Source organism: Penaeus chinensis, chromosome 31 (assembly GCF_019202785.1).
Source record: "Penaeus chinensis breed Huanghai No. 1 chromosome 31, ASM1920278v2, whole genome shotgun sequence".
Classification (NCBI taxonomy): Eukaryota; Metazoa; Arthropoda; class Malacostraca; order Decapoda; family Penaeidae; genus Penaeus; species Penaeus chinensis.
The window spans coordinates 20,839,155-20,851,654 of record NC_061849.1 but is presented as its reverse complement, the minus strand read 5'-3'; the positions used below and the strand labels follow the sequence as shown (position 1 = coordinate 20,851,654).

At 38.5% G+C, this 12,500-nt stretch overlaps 1 protein-coding gene across 4 annotated transcripts in view; it reads right to left on the bottom strand.

Moving 5' to 3' along the window:
* Positions 1-12,500, bottom strand: part of LOC125041777 (vesicle-associated membrane protein 2-like) — a 43,913-nt gene that overhangs the window by 12,642 nt on the left and 18,771 nt on the right. For 2 of the 4 annotated variants that reach the window (XM_047637055.1, XM_047637057.1), the window contains exons 2-5: positions 9,121-9,274; positions 4,373-4,451; positions 541-620; positions 137-188 (exon numbers count right to left, since the gene is read on the bottom strand). In XM_047637055.1, coding sequence (XP_047493011.1) covers positions 137-188; positions 541-620; positions 4,373-4,451; positions 9,121-9,274 — 365 coding nt within the window. Of the gene's footprint in view, positions 1-136; positions 189-540; positions 621-3,286; positions 3,366-4,372; positions 4,452-7,881; positions 7,961-9,120; positions 9,275-12,500 lie in introns of all 4 variants that reach the window. The other 2 variants (XM_047637058.1, XM_047637056.1) reach the window with 2 other exon arrangements.

Sequence of the window (12,500 nt, the reverse complement as noted above, 5' to 3'; positions counted from 1 at the left end):
TAACCCTAATGCCCTTCAGCACTATCTTACACATGCTAAACACACAAATTCCCTTCCCTCTACATTCGTCCCTCCCTCAAGTAAAACAGCACCAGGCCTAAGACGCACTTCCTTCCCCGCAAGCACCACTACTTACCAACAATGATGATGAGGACAATTAGACCGATGACTCCCATAATGATCATCATCTGTTAGGAGACATATGTATAGCATATTTTAATTATTGTGTACCAAAAGCATAAAGTATGAGATTTTTTTTCCAGATAAGAAATAAATCAAGCCTTTAGGCCTATAAATAATATGCTAATATTTTACTCTTGCTTTGAACAAATGATAAGTAGTTAAGTCAACACTAATGCTCCATCTGTATGCTGATAAACTAACACGACAATTTCCACAAAGTATTTTTTTTAAATAACAATAAAATTGTGTGAGTATACATATATATACATATTTCATGACAATCTACTGAAGTGGCAATATGTTCTCCTTTATGTCTTGTTTAAAACCTTATCACATAGTATAAGTAGTGATACAAACCTTAATGTTCTTCCACCACATTTTCCTCTTTAGTTTTCCAGCCTGCTGCTCAAACTGTGAGGCTCCCTGCTGAAGGGCATCTGTAGTACACCATGAAGATTAATATCAAGTAAAAACAACATTGAGTTTTATACATTCATCTAATTATCCAAGGTGGTTTTTCAAGCAAATTGGAAAAAAAATCATGATCTTTACAAAAACTAAAATCTAAAAAAATAATATCACATATAATTCAGGTGTGCATATCCTTCTTCAGTTAAATTCTACAGTGGCCTTATAATGAAATCCAAAATAGGATAATTATATTGAAGTTAAACAAAACTGCTACTACACATATGTTTGGCAATTAGTTTCATTCTTGATGCCACACAAAAGCAAGCATTGCCAAGTAAAACGATCATGCATGTGAAGAGGAAAATTAAAAGTAAATTAATAGAATTCACAGAGTATCCCTAGACCTTAAGAAAACAAGACACTGTCATTTGGGATATTTACCGAGTCTAGAAATTTCTAATGAATAAAACAATAGTCCTTTAGTGGATGTGATTCATGCATCTTTTGTCTTTTCCAATAAAGGACCATTTTCATGTTGCTACTCACTATACCAAATACCAAATAAAGATTATTCAAGTTAAAGGACCCAGGCCATTGCACTATTTTTTAATCAGTGTGTGTTCGACTTAAGTTTCACAAGCAGTAGGGACTAAGTTATATATTTATACAAAATACCTTTCAAACTGTATCACTTGAATGATTTCCCCATTCGGTTACACAAGAAGAGTAAACCTATACCTCCTGTTTATTCATCATGACCTGATTAGTAACTTAAATATTCCTCAATCATTACATCTACAAATTACTTCATATAAAGGTTAAAACAAATCTCATTCCCACCAACTGAGTGTGTATGAAGGGTTGACAGGAAGATTTTTGGAAGAAACAAAATAATAAGAATACTTTCATAGTAAAATAATAAATTAGGAGGAGAAAAACTGAAAGTTTTAATCTAAATCAATTTCTTAGCTAGAAAGAGGAGGCTCACAAGAGAGCAGTGCCAATCTTTTCCACTCAGGACTTTCAGTTGCATGCCTTGCATATGGCACAACACTGAAAGCACTCAAAGTCTGTCTGCAGGAAGGTGAGATGTGCATTACACATTGACACCTACACAGAAATACAAAGGGGTAGGTTTTATACTTGTGCACTTGACTAATAGAAATACCACCTTCTTTATCCTAAAAATTCTGAATCTCTATATCATTACCCTTCTCATTAACCCATGTGCCTCAAACTTTATCTTGATTATCAAAATATAATTTATTATTATCACTCTTTCTTTTTTTTCTTGCAAAAGCAATTATTATCTTACCATAATGCTATCACTTGCTTATGATTTAAAGAAAATGCAATATATTATCAAAATCAAGAATTCCAATAGATTGAAGGTAGCAAAAATTCAAAACAGTGTGTGCAGATCTAGACTTCACTGACACACAATGCACTACAGGATGTGCAGCATCATTCCCTCTAGAATCAGGTTGGGTCCTACTCTGATTCACATCAAGCTAAGAACAATATGGCAAGGGCAATGTCTATCAGCTTTGTGGGACTGTCAGTAATATTCCGACATTTCAGTATCATCACGACCTCAAATTCTTTAAGTTATCTGAGGTGACAATTATAAAAAATGCCGCTCATAATGGACACCGGTAAACTATGTCATTCTGCAAGAGGCAATATCACTGACCCTACAAACAAAATGTTAGAAAGAAAAAATCCTTCTCATGGAAGTCTAATTGTAATCACATTAGGTCCATGTTTGTTTAATACTGAATGTATTTATGCAGGACCATCAGTGATACATCTTACCATGACAGTAAAATCAAGTTTAACCGGACCATTTGCATGAGGAGAAGTAGTGTATATTTTGCAAACCAGAAAGGATATCTAGATTACATAGCAATTCCGCATTATCTAGCCATGAGCAAGCCCTTTATACCTGCGCGATCATCAAGCTCTGAGAGTTTCTGATCTCTCTCAAGCACCTTCTCCACGTTGGTTCTCATCATGTCCACCACCTAAACTTGCCAAAACAACAGTGTTCAGGAGAGGACAAACACAAAGAGAAAATTACAGTTCTCTGAGGGGCAGAGGATATATGTGTACACATACACATATATACACATCAAAGTATATATATGTCTGCTCAATTTACACAACAGCCTGAAGGAAGGAATGAAAGAGGGAGTACTGTGTTATACATAAAAGATAAACAAATCAAATATACAAGTCCCCAAGAAAGAATAATGTTAAAAGCATCCAATAGCAGATTAAACAAAAATACATCTATATGTGGAACCACAACGGACAAAATAAAACATTTGCCAAATTAAATTCCACTACTGTGCTAAGTATTTCAGAGTTGCCTAATGTAATTCATATAATCTTTAAAGCCTCCTGCTCCTGCTTAACAACTCAGCAGTTAATATTGGGATATGCTAACATGAAGCTTACATTTGGCAACCATGAGATGCCTCTACCAAGAAGTTCTGTTGACAAGTACATTTAGCCAAAATCAACTTGCCAGTTTGTATGACCAAAGTATTATGTCTAACAGTTTTAAGATCAAAGAATTATAATGTGAGCCTACTACTTGTCAAGACAACCTCTGAGTACATTTTGAAAACGAAGGAAACACATCTGGGCAGAGAAGCCGAGGAGTAAACAATGCCCAGTTTTAGGGTACCTGCACGATCATCCAGCTCAGATAGTTTTTGATCCCTTTCGAGGACCTTTTCCACGTTTGTCCGCATGATGTCCACAACCTATAGTCCATAAAAAATCCACCACACAGAAACAATGAGAAAAGGAAGTAGGAAAAGAACATATCAGTTGCAGAATCAAATTTGAATCCCACACATTTATGATGTGAATCCCACAGGAACAGGTAACTCAACTTGGGACATTTCTTGCCAAAGCTTGTGTATGGCTGAAGACAGGGATTATATATATGGTAATAAAAAGGTATTCAAACAAGAAAGACATGTACAAACAACCTTCTGAAAATAACAATCGTTAGTTACATGCATCAAACATTCTACCAAATACTACCAAAACATCCCTGTTGTTGTGGATAGACGTCACCTTTCAGCACTGACAAATTCTACACCTGTTTTGATCTATAAATCCTGAGGAAAAGGATTATGATAAGTCATGCTCTTCATTCATAATCACTTCAGTAAATCCTGCAGTATTAAGGGATAAGGTAAGTTCAAATTTCCATGAGTTACTGCTATATTATAGTAGAACTAGTATGAGTTTAGACAACCAGGCCACAATCATGATGGGGAGCTTGCCTACACAACAAATTCTGCCACCTTTTTACTTTTCTTTTGGAGTGAGAGAGGGAGAGAGAAGAGCATAGAACTCTCTGAGTCAAACTTGAAATGTGGTATAAAATTTCAATAACAAGACAAAAGAATTCTATAATAGCTTCTCTCTAACCCAGGGCCACGTCACACACACCAGAAATCACGAACCATGTCTAATCAAAGGGAGGGAAAATATGGGAAAAGGAAAAAGAAAGAAATCTGCATAAATTGGGTCACTTGAATGGCACATTTTGCCGCACAAGTTCTTGTTAATTAAATACTATATTTCCCCACCGATCTGAAGTGAACTAATATATTTAGTTTGTGTTAATAGTCTGGGCCAGTACAAAGCAAAGAGTACAAGGAGTCAAGAATCCCTAAACCCTTCAAGTTAGGCATGTAAGCAGGCAGGCAGGCTGGCAGATGACTGCCCCTCCACCAACACATTGTCACACTCTCACCTGCTCGGTCATCGAGTTCAGACAGTTTCTGATCACGTTCCAATACTCTTGCCACGTTGACTCGCATTATTCCCACAACCTGTTTAGCGCAAAGTGCAAGCAGTGCAAATATATACATGAATAAAATACACTTTAAACTTAATCAAATCAATCTAAAAATCAAAAGAAAATAAAAACTAAACCTGTACATGTCTAGTCTCAACTTTTCTAAGTGGTATGTACTAAATATCTGACTGGCATGCACAGAGCAACCTAAATGAATACCACTTATTTGCAACATAATAATAATGTACATTGATTTCCTCTGGGCTTTTTAGGTCTTCCATAGCATCAACTTTACAAGATATAGCAATACACATTCTGCCTAAGGTAACTTTCCTCCACTTTCATAATATCTGAACCACAATGAAGAAGTCAGTATTCCCCTACTTTTCACAGAATTATATCAATCATAGTTATGAAGAATAAATAAAATTGAAGGTTTACTCTAATAAAAAGGAGTATAAAACTAAATGTACAAAAAGGCCGTAAAAGATAACACATCAAAAAACAGGAATTGCTCTCCAACTCTTACATTACATCACCAACTTTCTCCATAAATGTCCCCAGCTCAGGGCCCTAAATCAGTTAGTCAGTCTATTTCATTAAGCACTTTCTCCAAAGCTCCATTACAAATCTATAAATCTGTGCTTTACACCTTTGAGACTGCAATGACAGATTTTCAATGGTCACATCTACTTACACAGCAAAATGCTTTACTACAAAACCATTCCACAAGAAGACATTTCTATAGATATCCACTACAAAGGAACTTCTAAACCGGTAAGATTAAAATAAAATAAAATAAACTAAATAAAATAAAATAAATAAAAAAAATAAGTAAATAAAAAAAGGTCGATAACAATAAAAATAAATTAAAACTAATCCAAAATCATGCAATTAATATTATCAATTAGTTGTCAGAGAATGAGAAACTGTTAGAAAAAGGCTTTACTGCATTAGCCCATTGGTTTATTAGAAATCACTGAAAAACACATCAACTAAGAGACATATCTATATGACCATGAGAGAGCAAGATCAACAACAACAGAAAGAGTGAGAGAGTGAGAGAGCACACGTGTGTGGCTGCGGGTGTGGCTGTGTCTGTACATAGGTGTGTGGCTGCGTCTGTACGTGTGTGTGTGTGGCTGCGTCTGTACGTGTGTGTGTGTGTGGCTGCGTCTGTACGTGTGTGTGTGTGTGGCTGCGTCTGTACGTGTGTGTGTGTGTGGCTGCGTCTGTACGTGTGTGTGTGTGTGGCTGCGTCTGTACGTGTGTGTGTGTGTGGCTGCGTCTGTACGTGTGTGTGTGTGTGGCTGCGTCTGTACGTGTGTGTGTGTGTGGCTGCGTCTGTACGTGTGTGTGTGTGTGGCTGCGTCTGTACGTGTGTGTGTGTGTGGCTGCGTCTGTACGTGTGTGTGTGTGTGGCTGCGTCTGTACGTGTGTGTGTGTGTGGCTGCGTCTGTACGTGTGTGTGTGTGTGGCTGCGTCTGTACGTGTGTGTGTGTGTGGCTGCGTCTGTACGTGTGTGTGTGTGTGGCTGCGTCTGTACGTGTGTGTGTGTGGCTGCGTCTGTACGTGTGTGTGTGTGTGGCTGCGTCTGTACGTGTGTGTGTGTGTGGCTGCGTCTGTACGTGTGTGTGTGTGTGGCTGCGTCTGTACGTGTGTGTGTGTGTGGCTGCGTCTGTACGTGTGTGTGTGTGTGGCTGCGTCTGTACGTGTGTGTGTGTGTGGCTGCGTCTGTACGTGTGTGTGTGTGTGGCTGCGTCTGTACGTGTGTGTGTGTGGCTGCGTCTGTACGTGTGTGTGTGTGTGGCTGCGTCTGTACGTGTGTGTGTGTGTGGCTGCGTCTGTACGTGTGTGTGTGTGTGGCTGCGTCTGTACGTGTGTGTGTGTGTGTGTGGCTGCGTCTGTACGTGTGTGTGTGGCTGCGTCTGTACGTGTGTGTGTGTGTGGCTGCGTCTGTACGTGTGTGTGTGTGGCTGCGTCTGTACGTGTGTGTGTGGCTGCGTCTGTACGTGTGTGTGTGGCTGCGTCTGTACGTGTGTGTGTGTGGCTGCGTCTGTACGTGTGTGTGTGGCTGCGTCTGTACGTGTGTGTGTGTGGCTGCGTCTGTACGTGTGTGTGTGTGTGGCTGCGTCTGTACGTGTGTGTGTGGCTGCGTCTGTACGTGTGTGTGTGTGGCTGCGTTTGTACGTGTGTGTGTGTGGCTGCGTCTGTACGTGTGTGTGTGTGGCTGCGTCTGTACGTGTGTGTGTGTGGCTGCGTCTGTACATATGTCTGTGTCTGCGTCAGGGTGCATATGTCTGTGTCTGCGTCAGGGTGCATATGTCTGTGTCTGCGTCTGCGTGTCTGTGTCTGTGTCTGCGTCTGCGTGTGTATGTCTGCGTCTGCGTGTGTATGTCTGCGTCTGCGTGTGTATGTCTGCGTCTGCGTGTGTATGTCTGCGTCTGCGTGTGTCTGTCTGCGTCTGCGTGTGTATGTCTGCGTCTGCGTGTGTATGTCTGCGTCTGCGTGTGTATGTCTGCGTCTGCGTGTGTATGTCTGCGTCTGCGTGTGTATGTCTGCGTCTGCGTGTGTATGTCTGCGTCTGCGTGTGTATGTCTGCGTCTGCGTGTGTATGTCTGCGTCTGCGTGTGTATGTCTGCGTCTCCGTGTGTATGTCTGCGTCTGCGTGTGTATGTCTGCGTCTCCGTGTGTATGTCTGCGTCTCCGTGTGTATGTCTGCGTCTGCATGTGTATGTCTGCGTCTCCGTGTGTATGTTTGCACCTGCGTATGTCCTCATCTGCGTGTGTCTCCTCGTCTGCATGTGTATGTCCTCATCTGCGTGTGTCTCCTCGTCTGCATGTGTATGTCCTCATCTGCGTGTGTCTCCTCGTCTGCATGTGTATGTCTGCCTCTGCATGTGTATGTCTGCCTCTGCATGTGAATGTCTGCATCTGCATGTGTTTGTTTGTGTGTGTGCGTGTGTCTGCATTTGCATCTGCTAAAATTTTAAACCAGAATTCAAACTCCTAGTCTATGCCAAATTTTCAATATCCCTCTCCTGTGGAAAATGTGGATAAAGATGAACACCTAATTAATCATGCATTAATTTCTGAAATTAAAAAGCTGAAATTTCTTAAAGTACACAACAAAATGAAAACTCAAAAACCCTAAAAACAAAGTTAAAGAGATGGCCTATGAACTAGAACTATCCTAAACCCTACCAAGTTCTCTCTCTATCAAGTCCACAATACGACAGTTCATTGAATAATTTTCCCCATATTTCTTTTTTTCAAGAATATATTCAGAATCTACTTCTGTCCCTACCAGTTCAGTAATCAGATATTCATATCTTACCAACTAGTCGACTTTGCTCAGATCCTCTTTGCCATCAACACCAGAAAAAAAAAGTTAAAGCCCTCCACCAGTGCTGTCACACTGCCACTCTGAACTCAAGTGATGAAGCTCCCCAGAATATGCCTACCTGCACGCGCCTCAAATTCTGACAGTTTCCCTTCTCTGATCAGCACGAGTTCCATGTTCTTACGCATGACCATGGTCACCTGTTTGTCCATGGGAGAGAGCGACCAAACCCGTGGATTAAGTTAGACCACAGAACCACTTACTCTGAAGTTTATGAGGATACAAGTATCTACAACAGTACTGTGTTGGGTCTGCCTACCACTTAAATTATAGAGAAAGTAACAACCGATTGAAGTCAAAGTTTATTAGCAATTACGTTATCTGGGACAAAATATGTATGCCTATGCACATTCACGCAACTGTACTTAATGAACAAGTACAGGGATTATAAGATCAACCACATTGAAATCATAGTAAAATTTCATAGCAAATTGAATTCATAATAAACAGAAAACAAATCACTCATGACAACTGATGTTACCATCACTGTCAATTTCTTAGTTTAGCTAAGAGGACATGTACATAACTCAAGACACACACAAAGGGGACAAGCCCTCTGAACTCAGCCTGGCCTGCCTAGCTAAGCCATCTCAAAGTCTGCTCTAGTGACATATTAACCACTGGGTATAGATCTTAACAGAACAATGCTGGCAGCAGCACCAGCACCAGACTCATTAACGTGTAGGTTATAGTGAGGCAAAAGCATTTTCTTCCCTTATACTCAAGAGATGCTTATACTCCTAGTCTTTGCTACATGAAGACAAATTTTCAAGCTATTATATGAAGATCCTGCTGTCTTCTCATGTCACCTGCATTCATAAAATTATTGCTTCTGAGCATTACAGATTTGATTTTGCATTCTGAAAAATAGAAGATTAACTAGGTAGGCTGCCATACTCCAAATATCTGAAAATATACTACAAACTCAAATGACCTACCAACAGTATCATATAAATACTAGAATTAATAAAAAACTATTTTCTCAACAAAGAACCAGCTGACTAAAGCCTAACCATTCTTCTTTCTTGTATAAAGTCCTAAATGTTACACTCTTCTAACTCTACATCTTTTATTAAGTGAAAATTCAGTCCCCTTTTATCTATATAATGCCAAATGGTAAATTCCCATAATTGCGTTAGACAGACACATCCTTCTATCATCTAGGCAGTCAATACTAAAATTACTTGCCTAACATTCAACATCATCCCACTGATAGTCCAACATAGGGGCTTACCTTATTCTACATCAGCTTTTATTTTTATTTTCTAAATCTTTCCAACTATACTGATTTCCACCATACCTCATCGACTTGCGCCTGAGTCTGTTGAAGTCGTTTCTGTGCTGCCACCTGCTGGGGTCCTCGGGGTCCTCCCACGATCTCGCCATTCTCCCCCGTAGGAGGAGCCCCCTCTGGAGCAGCCCCCCCCGCTGCTGCTGCACCTCCTTCAGCAGACCTGAAACCATCCCAGTTTAATTAGTAACAGTAACACATCACGTGTCTCTTAACAGTCAATTATACTTTACAGGAAATTTCCCCATGGAGATTATGCCATCATTATCAATAGATATTACATAACCATTCAGAGAACAATAACCAAAATAAATAAATTTATATTCTTTAATAAATAAAGCATTATATAAGGTGAAGTGAGGTAAAGAACTCACAAAAGTAATATCATATATCATAACAAAATCCAATCTGGTAAATTAGACATGAAATCATATTCACTAGACACTTGGCTAGTTGTCATAATAACAGCCAACAAAGTAAAACAAAGTATTTCAAGCGCTTTTTTTTACCGCACAGCTGTTGCCCCCCAAAAATATAATATCTGAGATCAGTAGTGAGTACTTGCTTGAAGAATGCCTTCTAGCAACAGATCAAGTGCAATACACTATGCATATAGTGTAAATGTTGCTACATGGCAATACAGAACAAAGCAATACAAGCTGACTTCAGTAAAAAAATAAAAAAATAAAAAAAAGTATTGATCTTAAGTGTGATGTACTGCAGTCTCATACGTAACATCAGCCATTTCTAAAGTACGCGTATAGCACATCCTTGTTCAAGTATCCAACCTACCCTCCTTCCCTAGTTCCATGGTCCAGCAAGTGTTACAGATGGGGTATGGGAAAAATTTGAAAAAAATTATTTACTTAACATGAAACACCATGAAAAATCTTTGGCTAAAGCTATCATGAAAAAAGGAAAGTAAAAAATCATATACATATCACTTCCAAACATCTTGGCCATTGCTATCATTAAAAAACAACAATGAAACTAAATTCCTGAAGTTGTGTACACACCTTATCGTTTGTGTTTAATACAGAAAAAAAGAATGGGGAGATTAAAGATTTGAAAAAGTACCCAACTTTGTATCAAGGAAAAATGTTTCTGAAAATGTTTTAATCTTTTTATGAAATATCACCCACAGAGAGAAAAAAATCATGCTTATTTTTGTTCCTCAGTCTGTCTTCCATGAAGGAACAGCAAACATATCTGTCCAAAACATGCCTCTTTTATATACAATTTTATGCATTCCTACATCACCTGACACTTGCACCATTTTTGAAATCCTATGATGCAATCATTTCTTTTCCTATAGGAGATATTGTAGTAGTGAGTTTTACATTGTTAAACCTAGGCATGGTACATGTACCATTAAGACCTCTCATCTTTATTTGTATTTGTTTTTTCTATGGTATTCATACCTATCTATACATATTTATACAGTATATTACCCATTACCTTCCCATTCTATACCTCTTCTAAAAACACTAAACAACAAATATAAATATTTCTAACTGGTGTATAATACATCCAAGAGGTTTTTATTACTTATTTTATTTATTTTTTATTATCTTTTTTTTTTTTTTGCTGTATAGTACAGCAATATCATAATATGTTATCATCATTTTCATTAGACTTACCACACGTATTTAGCCATTGGTTTTATACTATCTTTATCTATCTTTGATGCTATTTGCAATAAGCATGATACTATTTACAATAAATGCTTTATAACACAATGATAACAGGAACCAGTTCTTTATTGATGAGCATATATAAGGGTTTTTTATCCATATTTGTCTGTAGAACAGCATTCAAACTGGATTAACAGAGGAGAAAAAACAAGGAAAATGTTGAAAGGTTTCTTCCGGAGAATTACCCTTTTACTCTAAATAGTATATAGATGTTAAAATTATCTATCTGTCATTATACATATCAAAATGCTCATTGTGAAAAAAAAACAATAAATTAGTATATATCATCCCCTACTAGAAACAAACAAAATAACAGCAACCAAACTGGCAACACTATTGATCTTCCAACATGGCTACTTAGGCGTTTATGGGCCTCACAATAGTTTGGATGCCTATCTAGCCCAGTGGGTATGAATGCCATATTTTTTTATCATGTATGTATTTAAATATCCTTTCTTATTCTTTGGGATATTCTGCCTACAGCTTATGGTTTTGCCCCATTGCTCCACTAACCTAGAAAACTGAATGGCTTCTTCCTACCATACTAGGTTTAAGTATGTCTCTCATATATACTCTTAAACAAACAAAGAAACTGAATACAATATACAACCAGTTAATTACCTCTACTAAATTACCAATAAAATAGAAAATAGAACAAAAGGAAACAAACATTCTATGACCGACTTCAATTTTGCAAGAGTGAAAGCACTTATTGCTGAAGTCATTTATATACTCATGTGATGAAAATGGGGGCACATGCAGTCCAAGCAAGTCCTATACTTCACTAATTCATAGTTACTTAAAAACAACACAACCTTGAACTTCATGTTGCCTTTCTTCTACACAAGCAGGATATACTTGAAACATAACCTCATTTCCCATAATCAATTCTTGAAATTCATATCCACAACATTCTTTGGCAACAAACAAGAATAACAAAGGAAAGAAATGATAACATGCCTTCCATCCTTCCATACAGTTCTCTCTGATGACACAGGCCAAAGGCTAAGCCACATCACACCAAAAATACAATAAATCAATAACCATCTTTCCATCCATTCTTCTCTCTCATAATCTCCACCTTCCTAATATCACTCACAGAGGCTCACTCATTATCATTCTCTCCTTCATTCACCCACTCATCACAATGAGTCACTGTCATGCTCAATCACTCTTGCGTTGTATCACACATTCATACTCGTGAACATTCACTATCACACCAAGTCACACCCTCACACTAGCTCCTACAATCCTTCTCAGCATTACTAACCCTGTCTTGCCCCCCCCCCCCCCCCCCGCCACACACACACACCTTACTTACTCATTAACACTCATTCAGTCTTAAAAACACACACAAACTCTCACCCTTACACTACACACAACCCATTTCCTCCTCCTACTGCCTCCTCATCTTTCTCCTCTGATAAATCAACCTGCAAATCCTTTACCCTACCCCTCCTCCCCACTCTCAAAACCAGAGAGAATAAGGAAAAAAAAAAAAAAAAAAAAAAAAAAAATATATATATATATATATATATAACAAAGGATAAAAGAAAAAAAATGACACTGTCTCCATCACCTTCTACATCATTCCCCTTTAGTCTCTCCTCCTCCCTTTCCCATTCCTCCTCCTCCTCCTCCTCCTCCTCCCTTTCCCATTCCTCCTCCTCCTCCTCCTCCCTTTCCCTTTCCCAT